General features: G+C 43.0%; 1 protein-coding gene across 22 annotated transcripts in view; it reads right to left on the reverse strand.

Moving 5' to 3' along the window:
* Positions 1-24,724, reverse strand: part of ablim1b (actin binding LIM protein 1b) — a 119,857-nt gene that overhangs the window by 50,647 nt on the left and 44,486 nt on the right. For all 22 annotated transcript variants that reach the window (XM_035405676.1, XM_035405680.1, XM_035405672.1 and 19 more), the window contains exons 3-6: positions 19,006-19,189; positions 17,197-17,306; positions 10,545-10,671; positions 9,638-9,731 (exon numbers count right to left, since the gene is read on the reverse strand). In XM_035405676.1, the coding sequence (XP_035261567.1) occupies positions 9,638-9,731; positions 10,545-10,671; positions 17,197-17,306; positions 19,006-19,189 (515 nt within the window). The remainder of the gene's footprint in view (positions 1-9,637; positions 9,732-10,544; positions 10,672-17,196; positions 17,307-19,005; positions 19,190-24,724) is intronic.

Below are 24,724 nucleotides of genomic sequence, written 5' to 3' on the forward strand. Positions count from 1 at the left end.
CCATCACCACATAACTGATTACATTTATTCCACAGGGCTGCATTGGCATGACAAATATGACATCTGTGCTGCTAAAGAATTTAGGGTGGTACAGAATCACATGTATATTTAAGTTCCCACTGTGGGTATTCCTGCAGAGTGCCACAATAGTCAAATTCTTGCCCAATATGGTCAGGGCGCAGTCCCTGCCATCTGTCTTAAGGAAACTTTACAAATAACCCTTCTGAAACAGCTGGGGGCTTTCTGAGGGTTAATGTGTCAGGTGAGAACTGTGTTAAACATGTAAGGGATGTAGACTATTGTGTGGGGTGAGTATTGTGTTCAGGGCACTGGGCTCAGGTGTAGAGTGAGTATGGTGTTATTAAAGGTCTGCTTCCTCATTCTTCACTATAAAGGCAGTGAATGAGCGCTTTGTTCGCATTCATTTCTCTCCTAATTAAATAAAGTGTGCAGTACACAAGCGATCATCAACAGAATGCCCACAGACAGACACAAGGCAAAACCCAGCCTTCACAGATCGCACTGCCTGGTCTGCCATCCTTGGGCACACACACACACACATAGATACACACACACACACACACACATGCATGCACACACACACATACGCGCACACACACGCACACGTGCATAACCACACACACATGTACATGCACACACACACACACACACGCACACATGCATACATGCACACATGCACATGCATACACATATATACTCGCACAAACACATACACAAAGACACATGTGGCAGCAACACACTAAGCACAATGTAAATTACACACATTTTAAAATAACAGGACCATGTGAATACATTAGGCAGAAGAACAGTGGAAATGTGATGATAGATGGAGGAGATTGTGGATCTTACCTTCCGCAGGTCGTTATTGCATATGTAAGGACCCCAGCACCAAGGCCACTACTTGGACTCACGCACTACAGAAAAAACTCACAGTTCTCTCTCTCTTTCTCAGCTTCACACTTTCTATTTTTTCTTCCCTCTTCCCTCCTCCTTACTGGTGAGTTCAAAGCGAAGATCTCTCTCCACAGCAGTGAGAAGTTGCCTGCTACTCTCTCTGTTTCTCTCCCTCTATGTGAAAGTTCTCTCGCTCTCTCCTCCTCCTCGTTGGGGAGGAGCCCCGGGGAAGTTCAGCAGGGGGAGGGGGAGGGGGGTTAAGAGGGCTGGTTCCCTACATAATAAGTGGGAGGGGCTACTACTGTCTGATTACAGCCGCAGTAGACTGTGACTGGATGGTATTTGTGTGCTCATGCATGTTCAGGATGTTAGCAGTCAGCGGCCAGTGTTCTTGACTCAGAGTTCAGCGTGTACTTTTTTTAGTGCACAGAGTTCATATTTAAGACCTCATGTGCACATCTGTGACCGTGTGAAAGTGTCCTCCAGGAGCACCGATGCAGATGGAGAAATATACAGTCAGGTCCATAAATATTTGGAAAAGTTATTGTTATTTTAGCTGTCTACCACAGCATATTGGAGTTGAAATTAAATAATGAATATGAACTCAAATCGCAGACCTTCCGCTTTAATTTGAAGGTATTTACATCCAAATTGGGTGAATGGTGTAGGAACTACAGCACTTTTTTATGTGGTCCCCCCCTTTTTAAGTGACCAAAGGTAATTGGACAATTGGCTGCTCAGCTGTTCCATGGCTAGGTGTGTGTTATTCCCTCATAATTTCATTTACAAGTAAGCAGATATAAGGTCTAGAATTGATTTCAAGTGTGGCATTTGCTTTGGGAATCTGTTGCTGTTAACTCTCAATATGAAGTCCAAAGAGCTGTCAGTGTCGGTAAATAAAGCCATCATTAGGCTGAAAAAAAACAAAAAACCCATCAGAGAGATAGCAAAAACATTGGGTGTGGCCAAATCAACTATTTGTTACATTCTTAAAAGGTAAGAACGCACTGGTGAACTCAGGAACACCAAAAGGCCCGGAAGACTATGGAAAACAACTGTGGTGGATGACTGAAGAATACTTTCCCTGGTGAATAAAAACCCCTTCACAACAGTTGGACAGATCAAGAACACCCTCCAGGAGGTAGGCGTATGGCGTATCTGTGTCAAAGTCAAGAGAAGACTTCACCAGAGTAAATACAGAGGGTTTACCACAAGATGTAAACCATTGGTAAGCCTCAAAAACAGGAAGACCAGATTAGAGTTTGCCAAAAAACATCTTAAAAAGCCTGTACAGTTCTGGAACAACATCCTATGGACAGATGAGGTCAACTTGTACCAAAATGATGGGAAGAGAACAGTATGGAGAAGGGAAGGCACTGCTCATTATCCAAAGCATACAGTGGTTTCAGATTAGGCTTCTGCCGCGAGAGATCTTCCTGGCAGTGGCAAATTTGCATATATTTTCTTTGTATTTCTACAGGAACTACTTTTGTTCGCAAAACCACCACCAGGTAGCAAATGTGAGCACTCAAAACCATATCTGACAGTTAACAACACTCCAACCGTAGGACGCGGGAGCAAAGTAGAACCGCTGCTTTTATATTAACGGGAATGGAGAGGAAAATACATTATAAAGACAAGCTGAAAATAGGGACATGCTTGTTATCTATTACTTTTTGTGCGTATTTCAGTGAAATGTACATCTATAAACGGTTAGTCAACTAACTTTGTGGTCAGACAGTGAAACTTAACAATAGTTAGTTTCACTTAGGATATCATAGGGGATACATGTAATGCATCATAACTGAGGATTGTATAGGCCTACATGCAATTCTGTCCTATACACAATAATTAATCGAAAAGAAACTGCATTTATCACATGCATGTATTATAAGCAAACGCCAGTTTGGTCTGTATAGTAGGTTTTTGCTATTTGGTTTCAATACGAAATGAATTGTTTTAAATTAGAATTAATTCAAGCAAAATAGAGTGTTACAGTGACTACGTCTTTTGTAGACCAACTCTGGAGTTACTTCCGCCATTGGTTCCCTCGCAAATTTCCCATTCATTTTTCCCATGGGCATTTCATTTTCTGTTGAAAATAAGGTCTGTGGGTAACATCTGTCGAAGAGAGTTTCACGTTTTGTTGTAAGAGATAAATTACACCCATTAATATCTTTAGAAGCAGTATGTGCTAGAAGGGGTCCTGTTCTACATCCTAGCCCAATTGCGTGCAGTTTTACTATAGCATTTTCAAATAATCCCACTACAGACTTTCTGTGCATGTCAATACAGCCATATTGATAAAAGTGATCTTTTGGAGTGGGTTTATTTGAAAACGGCACAGAAATAGCTTTGCAGTTAGGGGCAGACATACAGCAGGACATCATTGGTGATAATCAAATGTCAACATTTTGAGGCATTAAAATTTTCAGATGAAATTGCAATCCAAAAGATCACTTTTTTCAATATGGCTGTATTGACACGCACAGAAAGTCTTTCATAGAAATGGGGTAGGATGTAGACCAGAACATTTTCTGCCAGGAACAAGTATCAGAACTTCTGAACTTTTACATTTGGAGAGAAATTCTTATCAAAACTTTCATATTTTTCCAATTGGCCTCTATTGGATTACATGCAAAATGTGATGTAGGATTATTTAAAAATGCTACAGTAAAATTTCACAAAAATGGGGTGGGATAATAGACCAGGACTTCTTCTGCCAGGAACAAGTGTCAGAATTTTCTGAACTTTTAATTTTGGAAAGATATTTCAATCCAAAAATTCACTTTTTTCAATTGCATCTATTGGATTACATGGAATGTTTGAAGTGGGATTATTAAAAAAGATACAGTAAAATTTCACAAAAATGGGGTACGATGTAGATCAGGACCCCTTCAGCGAGGAACAAGTGTGAGAATTTTCTGAACTTTTAATTTTGGAGAGATATTTCTATCCAAAAATTCACTTTTTTCAATTGGCCTCTATTGGATTACATGGAACGTTTGAAGTGGGATTATTAAAAAATGCTACAGTAAAATTTCACAGAAATGGGGAAGGCTGTAGAACATGACCCCTTTTGCCAGTAACAAGTGTCAGAACTTTCTGAACTTTTAATTTTGGAGAGATATGTCAATCCAAAATTCACTTTTTTCAATTGCCGTCTATTGGATTACATGGAACGTTTGAAGTAGGATTATTAAAAAATGCTACAGTAATATTTCACAGAAATGGGGTAGTATGTAAACCAGGACCCCTTCTGCCAGGAACAAGTGTCAGAATTTTCAGAACTTTTACAATTGGGGAGAAATTCTTTTCCAAACTTTCATATTTATCTAATATGTCAATTTTTCAATAGGATGTTATTACTGTATTTGTTTATATAGACAGTTTGGAGTTTTATCTGCATATGGTGCAGTGATATTTCATCCACACCATTTAAAATGTACATTATTTCCTGTTCTCTCATGCACACGTAATGTTGAGACGATTATATTTTGATGAGAAAACAAAATGCGTGACACATGGGTATCTGATATTTCAATATTACAGAAAGCGACATGTCATGTGAACGTAACAAATAAAAAAATAATAAAAAAAACTAATTTCAAATCACCAACTTTGTTCAATTTCTCACTTGAGTCGTATCTCTTAGAAGCAAATTATAGCGTTTGCAAACCGCGAAACCATCCGATCATATAACGCAACCGATTTAAGGTGGACCGGAAATTTCGAATCGGGAGCTGCGAATCGGGAGCCAACTTCAGCGTCGTTGCCATACAATTGTTAGCCTAACCGTGTTTGTGCTATCGCCTTGCTGCGCGATTGTTGTGGTCATATGAGCTAGATTTCTGTAACAAAGTGCGTATGCAGACGCATATTCATATTCGACCACATATTCACGTAAAAATGCATAGAAACATTTTTAATGTTCTATTTGCTCAAAGATTAGCAAGAAAGCTAGTGAAATGATCTTACATAAATTTCATTTGACGATCTTCGTTCACCCGGTTCCTTTTGTTTCGCAAATGAGTAGCCTAATTAGCAGCGTAAATCGGACAGTCTGTCATCAAAAATAAAATTGAGTTTTAGGCCTACTTGAGGCCATCGCATGAAGAGATAATACATACATAGTGTATAGTGCTCATTATCTAGGCTTCACCAAGATCATGTCTGCAGTGTGGTATAACGCATTTTAGTTTTACAAATGGGTGTTCTTTTATTTTATTTTTTTTATATATATTTTAATTACGGTGAAAAGGAGACGCGTCTTTTCGATTCCCAGTTCCCAACCTGCTGTAGGTGTGCGATGATGCTTTTTCCTAGGGAGGTCAGTTTTGGCGATTTTTTAGAGAACAGAGTTTGGCGGTTTATTTTTAATCCATAATGGCATAAATACAACAGTATAATAAAATAACCATATATAAATCGCTGACTTTCCAGAAAATTAAAGTTGTGTCATTTAATACGATGTTAAAAAAATAGCTGCTTCCCTCGGCTGGTAACTGCATTGGGAAGAAAGGATCCATGTGTTTTTTGGCCAATTGTTTTCCGTTTCAGGAAAAGAAATGAAAAAGCAGGAAATGAATGAGTGTTTGATATTCATTTTAAAAACATAAATCGAAAAACGAGAATCAATTGGTTATATGTGTTGCTGACTGATATTAAACATACAATTACATAAAATTAACTTGCTGTTTTAAAGTTTATGGTGTTATGTTCGGATTTCCGTTTTCTAAAGGAGAAGGGAAGAATTCTAAGTTCCTCAGGACAGCTTTACATTATAGAACACCTAAATATATGAAAGCATGAATAAGCAATTTTTATTATAACAAAAACGTGTAATAATATCTTCAATGAGGTTAGATTTTTTTATAATGACCGAACTGACTTGGGTGCAGCGTTAGGTCCAGGCACAAATGCTCGTAAACGAAGTCAAATGACCTGTTAAAGTGAACCCAGATGCCAATTTCGTTTTAATGTTTCTGCGTGGAACGCCCGTGAATACATTGTTGGGAAAAATCCCCAAAACGGGTTTGACATCCTTATTAGGATCTTACGACTGTTGTAATGATATATAAAAAAAGAGAGAGTTCCCAGATCCTTAAAAAAAAAAAAAAAACCAGCCCGATATCAGCTGGTATTAGGGCTTTATTTTTCCCAAGTAGCCTACTAATGTTATCTTAAAATCACAGAGCTAAACTCATTTTAAGACTGCGAATCACCCCGAAATGCAACGCGGCGTGACGTCAAGTAGCTTACAATGCAGAATAGTGGAAGCTGTCCTTATGAGGAAATATTACACTCCGCTGCCCTGTACTGTCAGAACCCCGCATCCATTTTTTTCTGGCCGGCAGAACTTCCGCCGCAGAGGCAAACGTGTCATCTGAAACCAGTGACCACTGTACCACCTCATCTGTGAAGCATGGTGGAGGTAGTGTTATGGTGTGGGCATGTATGGCTGCCACTGGAACTGGTTCCCTTGTATTTATTGATGATGTGACTGCTGACAAAAGCAGCAGGATGAATTCTGAAGTGTATAGGGCTATATTATCTGCTCAGATTCAGCCGAATGCTTCAAAACTCATTGGATGGCGCTTCACAGTGCAGATGGACAATGGCCCGAAGCATACTGCGAAAACAACCCAAGACTTTTTTAAGGCAAAGAAGTGGAATGTTCTGCAATGGCCAAGTCAGTCACCTAGCCTGAATCCAATTGAGCATGCATTTCACTTGCTGAAGGCAAAACGCCCCAAGAACAAGCAGGAACTGAAGACAGCTGCAGTAGAGGCCTGGCAGAGCATCACCACGGAAGAAACCCAGCGTCTGGTGATGTCTATGGGTTCAAGACTTCAGGCAGTCATTGACTGCAAAGGATTTGCAACCAAGTATTAAAAATGACAATTTAATTTATGATTATGTTAGTTTGTCCAATTACTTTTGAGACCCTAAAATTGGGGGGGGGGGTTGTAATTCCTACATAGTTCATACAATATTTTTTGACAAAACGCTTAAATTAAAGCTGAAAGTCTAAACTCAAATCTTGATTGTTTCATTTCAAATCTATTGTGGTGGCGTACAGAGCCAAAATGATGAAAATTGTGTCACTGTCCAACTACTTATGGACCTGACTGTTAACACTCTGTGTGCACCACCCTGACTGCTACATTCTGTCTGCCACACCCTGACAGCTACACCCTGTCTGCCACACCCTGCCAGCTACACCCTGTCTGCACCACCCTTAATGCCTCCGATAGGATGTTCAGTAGCCATTTTGCTAGCCACTACTTAGATCCTTCATCTGCTTCAACAGACACTTTACTCCAGCTACTGTACTCCATATTCTACACGACTGACCTCAGATCAGTAGAGGGGCTCTGTTCCACTCGGCATGCTCTGTCTGGACTTCTCTGCTTTGGCTATTCATACCATATAATGTGGGAAACTGTGTGAATCAGTGGCCTCTGTTTGAGTTAGCTTAAGTGGATTTGTTCTAAATATTCATATGTCAGGGAAGAGAGGAAATTTGCCTATTTTTCCCTCCTCTGATGCAGACCGCTTGTTTGAAACCATACTACCACAAGACTGAAATATCTCTCCATTGCATTGTTTCTGTTACTGGCACTCAGTGGCGTAGGTTTCGTTTGAACATTAGGGGGGACACATTAAGCAGGGGGTCTGGGGTTCCTCCCCCAGGAAATTTTGAGCGTCAAACACTTCATTTCCTGCATTCTGGTGAATTTTTATGCACCAATTTGTGCCTTTTCTGCATCAATTTTTGGTGGGAATGCTTCTTTCATGTTTTCATTAGGGGGGGACAAATGCACATGTCCTAAATAAAACGTATCCCCTGCGCCCCCCCCCCCCCCCCCCCCCCCGAAGTCTATGCTTTTGCTGGCACTCAGTGTCTTTTCTGTTGCCAACAGCTACTGTCCATCACCAGTCATTCCTAGTTAACCCCGCCTCTATGCTGTGATGCTGCAAAGAACGCTGTATCAAATAAAACCTGAGTAGCGGACAACTAATCCAGCAGACAACTAATCCAAAGTTCTGCATGCACCGCCCCACCCTCAATCTCCCTGCCACACAACACCGTGGAAGGGCATTAGCACTGTGTACAGTACCTGCTGAGTATCTGAATACTAGCGGTCACAACGGACCCTGCTTGTTGGAGCACTGCAAGAACAGCACCAAGACCAGCTTCAGGCCATTCAAAACCACAGGAGGACATACGACGCTCGCAGTTGGCTAGGAAGTGCTATTTCTTACGTGGTGGCGAAACCATGATGACGAAACAGGTCATACGATTTGGCCAGAAGTTAGAGTGTGAAAACGTTCATCACAGTTTACCCAGGCCATCCCAAACCAAGGGACTGAGAAGCAGGGTTCCCCTCTCAGTGTTCGAGCGCCCTGTTCCCTCTGTTTGTTCCGCTGATGCTGCACCACGGGAGGCAGAGGGATATCTGACACCGTGCAGCTCAGTGCCTGACAAAGGCAGCCGTTCATAGTCTGGACGAACGCGTTTACTTTCTGTGGCAAAAGGGATGAGCCTCTGCCGCTGGGGCAGCTTCCCTATTGGTTAATTGAACTGTCTGTCTCAGTGTGCCGGTTCTCCCTCCCCCCCCCCCCCCCCCCCGACACTCCTTCTGTTCCGTGTGTGCTGCAATCTAAGTCCCAACTGAAACACACCAGCGAAACGGACAAAGCTATCGCGCTAACCCAAATTATCTGCTAAAAACAGAATTATGGACAAATTCGAGGAAGATTTTAATTCTGTTATATCACAGACTTGCCAAATACATAGCGTGACTTCGTTGAAGGACCTCCAGCGCGTATATTTGGATTCGCTGTTATCGAACAGAGATGTACTCACTTGCTTGCCTATAGGATTTGGCAAAAGTTTAATTTTTCAAGCGTGGCCTACGGTATGCAGTCTGCTATCAAATAAATACCCAGTAAATTGGCCAGAAGAAGCAATGGCTTTGATTGTTTGCCCGTTACAATCAATACAATCATTTTCCCCAAATAGTGGTGAACTGATGCGGGTCTGTGGAAAAGTTTGCCTCCGGTAATGTTTTCCGGTGCACGTTTTAGACCACGCCTGGCCAAAACACTCCGATTGGTTGGGAAAATACAACTATCCCAGGAAGGTTGCCTCCTTCGTTCATGCCTAGAACATCAAGGCATCGGCCAGGCTCTGTTGAACGAAGTGAAAAAAAGAGACTGGCTCGCGAGGCTAGAGTGGCTATAACTGCCATATTAATAAAGCTAGTCTCCACAGTCTGCCTTCAGCAAATATACATGCGCGCACACACACACACCCACAGGCTCACACACACACACGCACACACACACCCACAGGCTCACACACACACGCACACACACACCCACAGGCTCACACACACACACACACACACGTTCACACACACACACACACACACACACACAGGCTCACACATAAGCATGCGCACACACACACATGCATGCACACACACACTTTTTGTTCATTTTCAGCCACAAATGGGAGTGCCATTGAGTCTAAACATACCAAATTTCAGTCACTTTACAGACAGGTTACCTAATTACCGAACCTGCTGAAAGACTGGACAGACTACCATATAATCCTCCAGCCCACCGAGGGACCGCAGAGATTACCAACTAATAACTACCCATCTACTGACAGACAGCTGTGGGTGGGGCACAGCAGCACAGGTGAGCTTACCTCTAGAACCTTCCCTGTGATATACTGGTGACAGGCCTCACACTGCACCCCAAAATGTATCTGGTAATCTTTCTCACAATATGGAGAGCCATCCCTGAATGAGAGGAAAATAAAAAGAGAGAAAGAGAGAGGGAGGAGAAGACAGTGAGAGAAAACGAGGTAATTGTCATTGGCATCGTCAGAAAGAGAGGGAGGGTGCTTATTTAAGACAGAGACTACTCCCACCTAAACCCAGCACTACGCAGGGAGCGGGGCAGGTTATGATCATAGCAGACGCTGAAATTCTAAACAGCTTGTTTGCTTGTCCTGCTGATTCGAGCAGCACAAACAGTCCTGGCATTCCTTGTGTGCTGCTGAGGTAGCTCAGATCAGCTGAGCTGATTGTGTAAAAGGCTTGGGTCTGGCATGAAGTCAAGTATGAATCATATGAACATACTGCACAAATAAATAAATTAACTGTTTCAAAGCAAGATTTACACAGTTATTTTCTCAAATGCTACTAAAAGAGGTGGAGACTCGACATGAACTGCCCCTGTGTGTGTGTGTGTGTGTGTGTGTGTGTGTGTGTGTTTGTGTGTGTGTGTGTGTGTTTGTGTGTGTGTTTGTGGGTGTGTTTGTGGGTGTGTGTGTGTGTAGAATAGCATGTATGTACGTGCATGTGTATAGTATGTATGGAGTTACTGTGTATATGTGAAGCATGTATGGAATAAATACTGTTTATATGTACAGTATGTATGGAGTACATAAGTGTATAAGTGCCATACAGATTATATATATTATGTACAGATTATATATGATCTATGTGTGTTGTATGTATGTATAATATACAGCGGATGTTTTTAGTATGTAGGAAGTATACGCTGTGTATGTGTGCAGTACATATGGAGTACATGGTCTCATTGCTTACTTGCTGATGTACTCCCCAGTCAGGACCTTCCCGCAGGTTTTGCACTTGAAGCAGCCCAGGTGCCACTGTCTCTCCAGTGCCAACAGAGCCTGGCCATTCTTAATGTCTCTGCCACAGCCAGCACAATCTGAAACACACACACAAACACACACACACACACACACACAATTAAAATTCTGGGATTGTAACTGCGTGTCTTAGGTGCTGGTGATATCGAACACCAGGGGGCAGCAGCGGCTCATGTAATATAGGTCTTCTGAATCAACGCCCAGTACTTTTAGCTCAGTAAAATGGGCACAAACCAAATTAAATATTTCTGTATTTCAAAATCCTTGCACCCATGGCAGTAGAGCTGGAAATATCTTAGCCCATGGATCCTTAATAATACCATAGCCCATTGATTCATAATCATACCTTAACCGATGCATACAAAATAATGCCATAACCTATAGAGTCAAAATAATATCATAAGCGACAGATCCACAATAATGCCATAACCTGCAGACTCATAACTTCTGTATGAAGGTGACAGCAGACTCCACATCCTCCCAGCACAGACACACTCTGATGAACAGTCTGTGTTCACCAGCGTGCATGGCTAGTAAACACAGGGCCTAAAGATAAACGGTCCTTGTCATGTTTAATTTATGCTATTCAGCTTTTCTCAAAAGTTTTTAAGTGCGCGCACACAGCAGTTTCTCCTACATCGCCCCCATTGAGATGGAGGGAAAGAAGAGAGATGTATAATTCACAGATCTGAGTGGTATTGCTCATTGGATTGCTCATGCAGTAGAGCTACTCCAGAGGGGAGTCTGGGAAAAGTGGTCTTCCCCAGTCTTCCTACAGACTGAAAGGAGTGAACGAGTGAAAGACTGCAGTGGCAAAGCCCTCACAGTGGTTTCGCAAAGATGCTGAATCACCTCAGAAGACATCTCAGCTGTACACCGTTGCCATGGCAACAGAAATACAGAACTAAAGGAACATTCCAGGCCTGAACATCCATGAATTATCATAAATTATGGATGAGGGGGGGGGGGGTGGTTGGGTGGATTGCATATAACAGGTCTTTGGTGAAATTAGGATAAGTCTGGGGAATAAACAGAAAGTATTTCACGTTCCAATAGATAACTCCAGTATATTCATGTGGTCTCCTTCCAATGGCACATGTCACATGGTGCACTGAACTGCAGTCTCCTACACAGTTATACATGCATCATACACTCCAGGATCCCTCCATAACCACAGCACCTCTCTGGACTGCAGGCATACCTGATGATGGGCGGAGCCACCTGTTCTCCGCATTACGATTTCTTAGGCCGTCCTCTGACAAATATGCAATTATAGAGGAGCCTTCCGATTAGCTACGGATCCCCATACAGGCCGGCCTCCAGCAGGATTAGACAGGCTTAGGGTGGGTTTGTATGTAATGCTGCGGGCCCTGGGGCTTTTGAGACACGCATGTTGGGCACAAGGGGGCCAGAGAATAGATGGAAGGGGGAAGGGGGAGCAAAAAATGTGTTTAAATTGGCAGCTCATTATGTAATTCTGTATGGACCAATACAAGCACTGGAAATCAAACCATGTCTAAATGAAAATGGATTTCGCATAATCCACAGAAATATTGAGTATTGCTTGTGCTGTATTGTGATTTGAGAATACAATCTTGGTTACAGGGGTGTTGTTAGGCATGGCGTAAAGCAGAGTGCCGGCAAACCCCTGCAGCCGTGACTGAATACATGATACAGCATAGCCTCTCGTGCCGTATTGCTTTTATAAAACGGTTACTACATATAGAAACAATTAATTGATGACACAATAATATTTGTTTAGTATTATTATTTGTAGGTAATGGTTTGTACGTGTAGTGATACTGTTTACAAATAAGCAGGTTGATTAACTTTTACTGTATCGGATTTACAATCACGGCAGAACGTGGTCTTAGCCAATCAGCATCCCGAATTGAAACAACCCATTTTTATACAGTAATAAACATTTAAAGGGGAATTTTCACGATGTCTGCAAGTGTGCACTGGGTGAAAAAAATTTTGCACCCCAAATCAGCTTGCAAATTAGCCGGCTCTTCTGTGTATTCCGGCTTAAATCGATAGGGAACAACAATCCCATGATCAAAAACAAAATCTTCGTCCTCAGACATTTTCGATTTCGCTAGCTAGTAGTAATACAACACTACTTCTACGACCAACCTAGTGTTATTATTGTCTGCAGGTACGCCCACATCAGAAGTCGCACAATAATATGCATCCTCGAGTTTGACACTAAACTGCCTGGATCTACTTCCTGCATTTGTGAAGGAAAGCAACAAAACAGTGTAAAATATTAACATAATGAAATAACTAATCGAAAAATGAAAGGCGACAAATTCATTAGAAGGACAATATCAGTCATGAGAAGCAGAGACGTATGTTTACAATGAGTCTAACATGGAGTTTGATGTTGAATGGCCTTCTATTGGATGGGGGGGGGGGGGTTTGCTCACATGGGAATCAAAAATCTACAAATATCTAAATATTGAATCAAGCAACCTAAAAATCGCCTGGGAGGCACACAAAACTCCGGGAGAGGTGTGAAAATGAGCCCAGAAGTGTTATAAAGTGCAATTCCCATTTAAGGTTCCCTATCACAGCACCTCACAGTAAATCCTCATCCTTCCCCAAATGACTTTGTTGTGTCACAGTTCTGCAGAACAGGCATTGCTCAGGGAATTCTTACATTCCCAAAAGCTAAGAAACCATTTTCCCTTGAAGGGCTTCCACCCTGCCAGACTCAGTTTGGTACACCCCTTGTCTTCTGTGAAGATCTTTTCATTGTTGTTTAGCAAAAACTGCAGAACCTGCAAATCTTCAAGCCCTTTAGCAGCCTTATCAGCACTTTAGGGCAAATGCATCCATTTTACACAGGAACCCTGAACGGCAAGCTTATGAGAATTTATCACATCGCTGCATTTTCGCAGTCAATCGCTGTTTCTCAGTGCACACTGTTCGCCGTGTGTTAAAATCAGAGAAGGTGCTGCAGTTTCCTGGCAAGCAGAGGAGCACTCTGCCATGCCACACCTGCAGAAAATTAACACAGGGATGACCTGAGGGTATAAGACACACACAGCCAACAAAATAGTCAAGAGACATCTGCCACTATGGATCAGCAGGACATCTATTTATCAGATAATATTCCTGAAGCAAGAAGGAAGAGGACTGTGTCTTATACCAAGCTTTCCAGGACAAAGTCCAGGACAGAGTTGTTGCATCTCAGTTTCAGACCCATATGCCAATAAGCATTTTTAGCCATATTAGTCTGGTTTCTTCCCATCCGAGTTTTAAATGATCTCCTCCTCTCTACTGACACTGGTTCATTGAACACCCGCCTCCTCCTTGACCTCAGTGCTGCACTTGACACCATAAGCCATTACGTTCTTCTCCCATCTATGCTTCACCATTAGTCTAACATCTTACCTTACAGACAGACAGCACTTCATTACCATAGGAAATCACAAATCCTCCGCATATCCCACCACACAAGCTGTTCCCCAAGGAGCAGTTCTTGGCCCTCTTCTATTCATTAACTACCTGCTTCCCCTAGGTCAAATCATGCACTGCCATGGCCTCAAATTTCACTGTTATGCCAATGATATACATGATGATTTGATGATGCCAATGATTTATGTCAGCACAAAGAACATCACAGCTCTACCATCCCCCCTCCCACTCATAGCCTGCATTCATGACATAAAGCTCTGGATGGCTGCCAATTTCCTGAAATTGAATTGCAACAAATCTGAAACCATTCTAACTGGACCTAATACCATTACCTCACTAACCTGTTCCTTGACACAGATGGCCTCCTACTTAAACCCTCAACAACTATCTGAAGCCTTGGTGTCATCCCTCACTCCGCATCAAACCCCACATTAACCCTCTCACTAAGAATTTTCCCATCACCATAGCATTTCTGCCACATTCCATTCTACTGCTACTTTACACCAGGCTGGCCAATGGAGGATGGGCTCCCCCTCTATAACTGGGTTCCTCTCGAGATTTCTTCCCATTGGGGAGTTTTTTCTCACCACTGTTTGAGGGTTTTCTGCCCACTGGGAGTTTTTACCTTATGTATTTGCTATTTGGGGATTCAGGTCTGGTGTTTGCTCTGTTTGCTCTTTTTCTCTGTTTCTGTAAAGCGTCTTTGTGACAGTTCTCTCTAAAAAGCACTGTACAAATAAAAATGAATTGAATTGAATTGAATCTCTTCCCATCCCTCACCCTGAAAGACATTAACCTGTGTCCACACATTCATAACCTCCTGCCTTGATTACTGCAATGCCCTTTTCTGCAGAATTCCTTCAACACTCCAAAAATAAAAATGCAATATGTCCAGCACACTAATGGCGCTTTTCCACTACCTTGTCGTGCCGGATTCCGTGCTCCCGCTTTGTTTTGCTTTCTCCACTGTCAACTGACCCGTGCCGGGCCGCAAGTACCCGTGCAGATTTTAGCTACTGCTCTGGGGTAGGTACCAAAGGTACTATCTGTGCTGCAATTCGATACTGCAGACCGTTGATTGGTCAATGGAAATCGTCACAAATACGTCATCCCATGTTCATGTTTGGTCACTGGTAGCAATTGCCATTTTTAAATACCACAACAGCAAGAGAGAGTAACGTTAACTTGCAAATTCTACAGTGAATATCTGGGACTAAATATTGAATAAATATACAACCCTACCATTGGTCTTACACGTAGAGATGTTCCTTTTGAGACTGAGTGGTCATATATTGTCTTGGACAATCCGTTTGTGAAATATACGCGCAATTGTGATGCCTGGGTACCTTCCAAAATAGCTGTGCATAACACCACACGTGTTGTTTACGGCGTTGTCGCCCTTTTTACTACAGTCTGGCTTAACTGACAATAAATTTATTCAGTAGGTGAGAGTATAAGCTTTCTAACGATATCTAATTTTGCTTTTGGAATAGCGTTTTATAGGTCACCGTAACCAACAATTTTCTTATCATCGCATTCACTTAGGCATTCACTGTGTGATTAGCAGTAAAAGACGCTGCACCTAAGGAAATGTTGTCAACGATTTTTCATAATTTCTTGGAAAATACTATTATTATTGAGGACTTCTGGGCATAGCTAAGCCATGTGTTTGCTGATAGACCTATCTGACATCGTTTTCTGGAGCAGAATAGAAGTGGATAGAACTGTCATTGATTTACTGTCTCTGTCTCTACCTACTGAACACAGATAAAATGTCATCATTGTTATGTAAGTATTACTGCTCAAATATTTCGGTTATATCCTTTATTTTTGAATTGAGTGTCTTTAAATAGGTTCGTGGTATTATATAATGTGGATATTTCACACTGTAATGTTAGCGTTAGTTAGTAGTGTAATAGTTTTTGTGATCCATGCAACAGTGATGACGAGAGTGTTGGAACATTGCCAAAACGTGGTGGACGGTGAAAATTGTTTTCATATCGTCCCATCCCCATACAAGAAAACATATGAGAGTACAGAGTATAGAAATACATACAAGAGTTAATTATTTCACATTTAGGAGGCTTTACTCCTCTTTACTCCTCCCATGACTGTGTAATGGAGAAGCGCAACAGGCAACACAGCACGGGTAGGATACAAATGCTTGCCATCCTGTACCGTGCCGTACTGGTCGATGGAGAAGCGCCATAAGAAATCAGCCCCATTGATGACCCATTTCCTCATGCATACACTACAAAATCCTTCTCACCACTTACAAAGCACTTAATGGTGTAGTATGGCTCCTCTCTACGGTACCTCACCAAACTACTCCCCCCCTACACCCCTGCATGCACCTTCATGGTCCTCTGGCACTTCACATCTGGTGGTCTCCAAAACCAGACATTCAGTGCCACGACCCCAAAACTCTAGAATATACATCCGCAACACCTCCATGACTGTAAAAAATATCTCTACATTTAAATTCTGCTTAAAAACCTACCTCTTCACCTAACACTATTTCCCTCACTCTGTACCCTAGGCTTACTCCTACAAAACACAAGTCAAAAAATTGTTTCCTGCTCACCAACTGCATTAGACAATGAAGCTTACTGATATTCATTGGTATGAAAATTCAGAGACTGGGGAATTTTGGGAGACCATATTGGATTAAGTTAGCATACTAGGAACAGCCAAAGTGTGTGGAAAACCACTGCTGTATTCCAATACACATCAAAAAATGCTAGCCCTGGAATTTGTGTTAGGTTTCAGACCTGGGTCAAATACGTAATTGTTTTGGATTCAAATACTTTTCTGTGCTCTGTTGATCTTGCCTGGTGTAATTGAGCCTGGCAATATGACCAGAAGGCGAGGTTTGCACTTTTAGAGAGTATTTCATTGGTTCCAATACACCAGACAAGATCAGTAAAGCGTAGAAAATTATTTGAATCCAAAATAAAATACGTATTTAACCCAGGCCTGTTAGGTTCAGGCATAATGGATTGTTTCAGTGGAAGATGACTAGGCCAAGTGAGACACATGCCCAGGTGAGCCAGGAACACACCCAATTAATGCTCAGGTGTGAGTATATAGAGGTGGGTTATACACAGGTGTGATTATAATGTACGGGAAATGCTGTTCTGTAAGGAACAGTAGGTGCTTACTGCTAGAGCTGGTGATGTCTTTGGGAGATGGAGACATAGGCTGTACGCAGCGCTGACACAGGCAGTCTTTCCCATTAAAGGTGACTCGATCGCCCGCAGGAAACGGCCGTCTGAGAAAGAGAGAAAACCATTACCAACCTCCAAAAATCAATCCAATAGTGAGGTGAACTGCTATAGAATTGAATTACACAAAGCTTTACAAATAACTAAAACGAGTCGTGTTCCAGAGAAATTCAATTCACTTCAATTTGTTCATAAATCTGACTCATGAGTAAATTGAAGTGAAATTAGGTAAGTTTTTTCTTCACAAATGCATATAATCTTACCAAACCATTTGAGAAGAACATACAATTACAAGTCAAAGTTAAGGACAAATGACTGAATCCAGGCTTGAATGAAGTCATGCAGATTTTTATGCAGATGACACGCAACTCTTCTTTTCTTTCCCCCCCTCGGCCACACAGGTCGATGATAAGATATCTTCCTGCCTGGCTGACAGCTCCACCTGGATGGCCAGCCACCATCTGAAGCTCAACCTCAACAAAACTGAGCTGCTCTTCTTCCCATGCAAGACCTCCTTACTACGTGAGCTCTCAATCACGGTTGATGGCACCACATTGACTGCCTCTCACTCTGCCAAGAGCTTGGGGGTGGTCCTGGATGACCAACTGGACCTCAAGGAGCACATCAAGGCAACATCATGGTCCTGCAGATTCCTTCTGTACAACATCAGAAGGATTCGACCATACCTGACGACGCACTCCACCCAGCTGCTCGTCCAGGCTACGGTGACCTCTCGCCTTGATTACTGTAACTCTCTCCTTGCAAGCCTGCCAGCTTGTGCCTTACAGCCACTACAGATGATTCAGAATGCCGCTGCCCGACTCATCTACAACCTTCCCAATTTCTTCCACGTCTCTCCTCTGCTGCGATCACTCCACTGGCTACCGGTTGCTGCCAGGATCCGATTCAAAGCCCTGACCCTTGCCTACACTGCAGCCAACAGGACAGCCCCCATCTACTTGCAGGACATGATTCGATCCTATGTCCCTGCTCGACCACTCCGCTCTGCGGCAGCAGGGTGCCTTGTAACCCCTCCCACCCGACCAAAGGGATCACAGAGCTTCTCCTCTCTAGCTCCCCAGTGGTGGAATGAACTCCCCGTCCCTTTCCAAACCTCCCCCTCACTACCCATCTTCCGCCGTGGCCTGAAGACTCATCTCTTCAGACTATACCTAGACTAACCACCACCGCGCTGTATATAAATCCCCCCCCCTTTTTCATGACACTTGTTACATGTTGCCCCATCCCAGCACTTTTTGGTAATTTGTATTTGTCCTAATACTGTAGCTTATTCTTCTGCCTAGTTGGCTTTGCAGAGGTTAGGTCTGAATAGTGTTCACTGTGTGAACTAAACTGTGTTCTTGGCTAGAAATAGCTGTACAAAATAAGTATTGTATCTTACTGAACCTGTGTTTAGTAGTTGTCTATGACCATGAAATGCACTTTTTGTACGTCGCTTTGGATAAAAGCGTCTGCCAAATAAATGTAATGTAATGTAATGTCATGGAACCCTTAACTGAGTGTCCTACATTTATTGTTAGTAATCCTCAAACTGTAATTGAGGTTTAAGGCCATTTTGTAAGCATTCAATTATAGCAGAAACCAAACTCGATTCCAAGTGACAGATCAGAGTACTGCTTGGTCTCTAAGCCTTAGTTCACAGAGGAAGCACATCACTTTTCACAAAGCGATGTATTCGTGTGAAAACATCAAAATTAGAGTGCAAAGGCCTTGAGAAGTTCTTACTTGCAGAGTGTACAGACAAAGCAGGTGGGATGGTAGGTCTTCCCCAGTGCAGTGACCACCTCCCCTTCCACAAAGTCCCCACAGCCATTACAGCGGGTCCCGTGCATGCGCTGGTAGTCCAGGGTGCACAGGTAGTCTCCGTTCTTCATGAAGAACCCCCCCTGGGCCAGGTCACAGCCACACACTGTAGGAGCAGATAGGCTTCGGTTAGCTTTGCTCATCTGTGTTGATGCAAGTCAAGGGACCCAACACAGACAGTTCAATCCTTCTGTGCCGGTGGAACACCAGTGTGATTCCTTGGTGGAACAGTGCTGCTCTCATAACCTCTTGTGATGTATGCTTACCATAAAAAATGCACCTTTGTAAGTCGCTTCGCCCAATAAAATGTCAGCTAAATGACTAAATTGTATCTCGTACATTGATGAGCACACTAAAAAATAATGCAGTTCTAATAATGGCTAACACAGAGTGTAAGCTCCAAAAAAAGACAAAATTTTTAGGTGCTCAAAATCAAAAATAATTTATTTAATATGGTTTTCCCACCAAAAAAAGTTCAGTAAAATACTGAAAATGGCTTAGTAGCATCTCTACACCTTTACCCTCACAGAGAATCCCATAATCTATGAACAAGCAAATTGGCAACACTTGCTGCTGTGGTCGCAGGATATATAGAAGGCATGGCATCTGGATTCAAAATTAATTCATGAAACCCATCGACTTCTGCATGAGGTTCTGGAAGCTGTCACCTGTGAAATATGCGCTGCAAACACAGATTCCCTCTATGCTGTCATGTACATCTACATGATTTTTATAAACATGATCTACATGATTTTTATAAACATTCCATCCATTCTTGTTTTAGAATGGGCTCCTTTGGTAACGAGTGGAACAAAGCCATCCTGAAATGGCTTTAGGATTGCATCCTAAAACTGTGCATCAGTCATGTACAACACACCAACTGTCATAACAATGTCACATAGCAGTCAGCTTTCTCTGCGCTAAGGTTTCAGTTTATCACATCACTCTCATGTAATATGCATATCTTTTCATAGTGGACCATGATAGGTTCAACATATTTATGATGTCGCAAATTGCTCATACATTCACGTTTCCAACAATGATTACAGGGAAGTATGGAGAATGGAACAGTGTAAGAATGTACAGTGGAAAAATGTGAAAAAAGTGCGCTGGTGACAAGTTCTGCACAAAAATCTGTATAGTGAAAGTCATGCCTCCCAGAAGATTTAACCATTTAAAAAAAAATTTTGAGTGGAGGGTCTCTTTAACACCCCTCCGTGTTTCCTCCCTCCCCCGGCCATAAAGGGAACACAGAAACAATCATTTCAGCAATAGCACATCTACAGAGTGGCTTCAAGTTCTGCTGGAATCAGTCTGAGTATAAAGCCTCAGTGATAGTGAATAGGTAAAGTACATGTCACAAATTCATCTGTTCCAGACTAAAACCTCAGTATTCACACATTGTTTTCCTTAACGAGAGAAACTACAGTGAACCACACAGTCTGAGCAGCCTTCAGAAAACAGTTGTTCTTTTTTCTTCTGAAATATGGCAGAAATCTAAATCTAAGATCTTGGCCTGTTTCTTCTGTAGAGAGGAGACGTGAATAATTTTCTGGGCTTGAGTTTTCTGGAGACAAAAGAGGAATTTGGCTTGTTGGGAGTTTACGGTGATGGCCCTGGGTGTAATTATTCCTGTTGCCACTAAAGAAAAAGAAAAGCTGGCCTCTCAGTGTGCATATTTTAAAAACATGTAATTTTTGTATTAACAAATCCTGATTGAGGTTAGTTGATGTGTGCTTCCTTGCTTTAGACAACATACCCATGAATGCCCCTACAGCTGCCATTGTAAAATCAGCAGATCATCAGAAACTTCTCTAAGTATCTGAAGTATCCTAAATCACATACAAAATCTGTCTAGACCAATTAAAACCAAACACTAAAACTGAAACTATATTATTTTCAGAACCCCTGAACAATCCTTTCAATCCACTATCACCACCACAATCCCCACTACGACCATCACCACCACAATCCCCACTACCACCATTACCACCACAATCCCCACTACCACCATCACCACCACAGTTCCCACTACCACCATCACCATGACAGTCCCCTTCTGGCTGAAGCTAAGCAGGTGTGGGCTTAGTTAGTACTTGGATGGGAGACCACCAGGGAATACTGAGTTGCTGCTGGAAGTGGTGTTGGTGGGCCAGCAGGGGGCAATCTTCCCTCTGGTCAAATAAACCCCAATGCCCCAGTGCACTGATGGGGACACTGTGCTGTAGGAGATGCCGTCTTTCGGATGAGACGTTAAACCGAGGTCCTTAAAGATCCCATGACACTATTTGCAAAGAGTAGGGGGTTCCCCGGTGTCCTGGCTAAAAATCCCAGATCTGGCTCTCGCAAAAAAAAAAAAAAAAACTTGCCACCTAATCATCCCCTGATTTAATTGGCTAAAAAATGTTCTCTCTGTCCAGTGGAGTTGCTCAGTGGCCAACAATAGAGGATTGTAGTTGTACTGGGCAGCTCCCAGGTGTGAATGTGTATGAGTGTGAAGCAGGGCGTTCCTGCAAAAGAGCATCCGTGCTCAGTGAACCTACCCTGGGTAAATAAAGGTTAAATAAAATAAATAAAATAAATACTAGCTAGCGAATTTAGTGAGCAAGTGGACCAGAGACATCTTCATTGATTCTTCTCCAAGACTTCTCAAAGTAAAAGTAAGTTTCTGATGTTTAATGCTTTTTCATGGAACCGTAATGTCACTTCATTAGCTACCGAACTGGGTGACTAAACGGAAAGTGTTTTTCTGTGTTATTGGTAAGCTCTGCAACAGCAAAAAAAGATTCTGTTGTTTCACCTGGACTCTTGAAGCTGCCATTTTTAGTGTAGCGTTAGCTACTGTATTCCAGTCTCTAATCCTGTAATCCTGCTTGCCGAGGAGTCGTAGCTAGAAATGCAAGTTCACAAAGAGCTGTGTGGAGAAGGGGGGGCTCTCTTCCTCTGTGGGCAGGGCCAACAGGTTTTTTTGATTTTCACGATGTGTTCACAACATTGTGACTGTTGAGAAGGTTACCAACTGCTTTAATTTCTTATTTTGTCTGTTCTTGTTTGGTGTCTCTGGTGTTTACTGGGTCTGGAGGGAGACTATTGCTCCTTTTCCACCAAGGCATTTCGAGGGCCGGTTCAGAGTTGGTGCCTAATCGCGAGCCAGTTCTTCGCTTTTCGACAGCAAAAGAACCGGCTCTCGGCCAGGAAAACTGGTTCCAAAGCGGCACCAACACTTGGCTGGTCTAGAACCAAGAACTGCTTACGTCCGGGGCTGGGGGCAGGATTATCGTGACCAACCAAGACCAACTAAAACTTAATGACCGCCAGGTAGAGTGAGAGCACCTATTATCGACCACCTTCGTTCGACAGACAGGAAAACGTAAACTGATTTGTAACTATATATGAAATAGGCAAAATATCGGTAACAACCTGTACCTAGTTATGTAGGAAAAAATGTCCTTGTTATCCTCCAGTGGTTATTTTTTAAGTACTTTCGTGATTTTTTTCTGTGCCAGCAAATAAGTCAGAGGTGGTCCAATATTATATTTAGATATTTGTTGATTTTTGATTTCCGTGTGAGCAAACGCCCCCCCCCCCCCCCCCCCCCCCCCCCATCCAATAGAAGCCCATTCAACATCAAACTCCACGTTAGGCTCATTGTAAACACACGTCCCTGCTTCACATGACTGATATTGTCCTTCCAATGAATTCATGAGTTTGATGTTGAATGGGCTTCTATTGGATGGGGGGGGGGGGGGTTTGCTCACACGGGAATCAAAAATCTACAAATATCTAAATATTGAATCAAGCAACCTAAAAACCGTCTGGGATGCTCACAAAACTCCGGGTAGGTGTGAAAATGAGCCCAGAAGTGTTATAAAGTGCAATTCCCCTTTAAGTGTCCTGTCTTGCGTATTTGAGGTTAATATGAGAAAGGGTGGTCGCTATAAGCACATCTAGGAATTCGTCCATATTCACTGTTGTAACCCAAGTCGCAGGACGCAAAATGGCCGTTAGGAAAGCAGTTTGAAATTATGAAGCAACGTCTGTTGGGGATACAGTAAAAGCAAACTGGAAAAAATCACCTTCCGCACTTTTTGTCAGGGTAAAATAAGAGGTTAATTTAGTAATCATCCCTTTTGCTTTTTCAAACTGCCATAATTTTACTCTGCGGTTCTTCAATTCCATAAAAAGACCAGGAAGACTATAAACATGGTTCGCATCTGGAGGGCACACTTCAAGTATTTAGCTGCTCCGCTAGCAGTAACTTTGAAGGAATCTAAAAGATGAAAGCAAACGATGGCTGTACCACTGCAATATTAATTAAAATTTTCATGCAAGTCCGAGTTTTCATTCTATTTATTCTTGTCATTTTGCGATTATATGGAAATGACGATGAGAGTCAAATGAATCAATTCAACAGCAAATTGTTTACGACGTGTGCATGTTATCGGCTATAAATGTTATTCCCTGTTATTTGTGGAATGTGAATGCATTCTGTCGCCTCGGATGTCAAGACATGAAAGTGAATGTTCGCATAAAAACATAATGAATGTGTTTGAGAGGATATATAAAACAGTTACTGTTACGCAGAACTACCGCATAGGCTACCACTATGGCGTTTATATAGTGCCAAATCCCGCGCACATAAAAACCAGGCGCGAGCGATTGGAAAACAACCTCGCGAGATCACAGAACAGTATCGGCGAGCGGAAAAAGCATCCTCGAGAGGGAGCATTTGTGCTCTGCGTGCGTGAATACCTGGAGCGCTCGCTCGACCCTCCCTATGCGCTCGAAACTGCTCAACGCTCGCTCGTCAAGTTGACTTGGTACTTTGGAGGCGGGGACGGAATAGACAGTGGCTGATGTCTCCGCACCTTTGATTGGTCACTTTCAACACCCACATCCTAATGATTCCCAACCCAGTTTAGCTAAAAACCCCGCCCCCATAGCGTGACGAACTGCCGTGGCCTCCGATGTCGCGCTGTGAATGACTGTGATGCTCTCCACTCTGGTCTCTCTCTCTCTCTCTCTCTCTCTCTCTCTCTAGTGTTCGTCAAAGTGTTAGCTAGAGGCATGGCTGGATTATGGACCGGGCCAGTGGGGCCAGTGCCCCGGGGCCTGGGACTGCCAGGGGGCCTCCAAGCCTCAGGCTGCGCGCGGTGTGTGGCCCAAGAATTTCGAAGGAAGTTGAATGCCAGGGCCCTCAGTGCACACAGCACAAGCTGACCACTATGCCCCTGGGTGCTTATAACATGAGCTAACCACTAGGGCCCCCCAGACTACTCAGCGCTTACAATGTAAGGGTCCCGGGGCCCCTTGGTGTTTAAAATGTGAGCTCACCACTAGGGCCCCCCAGACCCCTCAGTGCTTACAATGTGAGGGCCCCCAGACCCTTTGGTGTTTAAAACGTTAGCTGACCACTACTGCCCCCCAGACCCCTCGGCTCTTACAATGTGAGGGCCCCCAGACCCCTTGGTGTTTAAAACGTAAGCTGACCACTAGGGCCCCTGGGCCCCTGGGTGCTTACAATGTGAGGGCACCTGGGCCCCTCAGCGCTTACTGTGTGAGGGCCCCTGGGCCCCACAGCACTTACAATGTGAGGCCCCTCGGTGCTTAAAGCGTGAGCTGACCACTAGGGCCCCCAGGC

Source organism: Anguilla anguilla, chromosome 2 (genome assembly GCF_013347855.1).
Source record: "Anguilla anguilla isolate fAngAng1 chromosome 2, fAngAng1.pri, whole genome shotgun sequence".
Taxonomy (NCBI): Eukaryota; Metazoa; Chordata; class Actinopteri; order Anguilliformes; family Anguillidae; genus Anguilla; species Anguilla anguilla.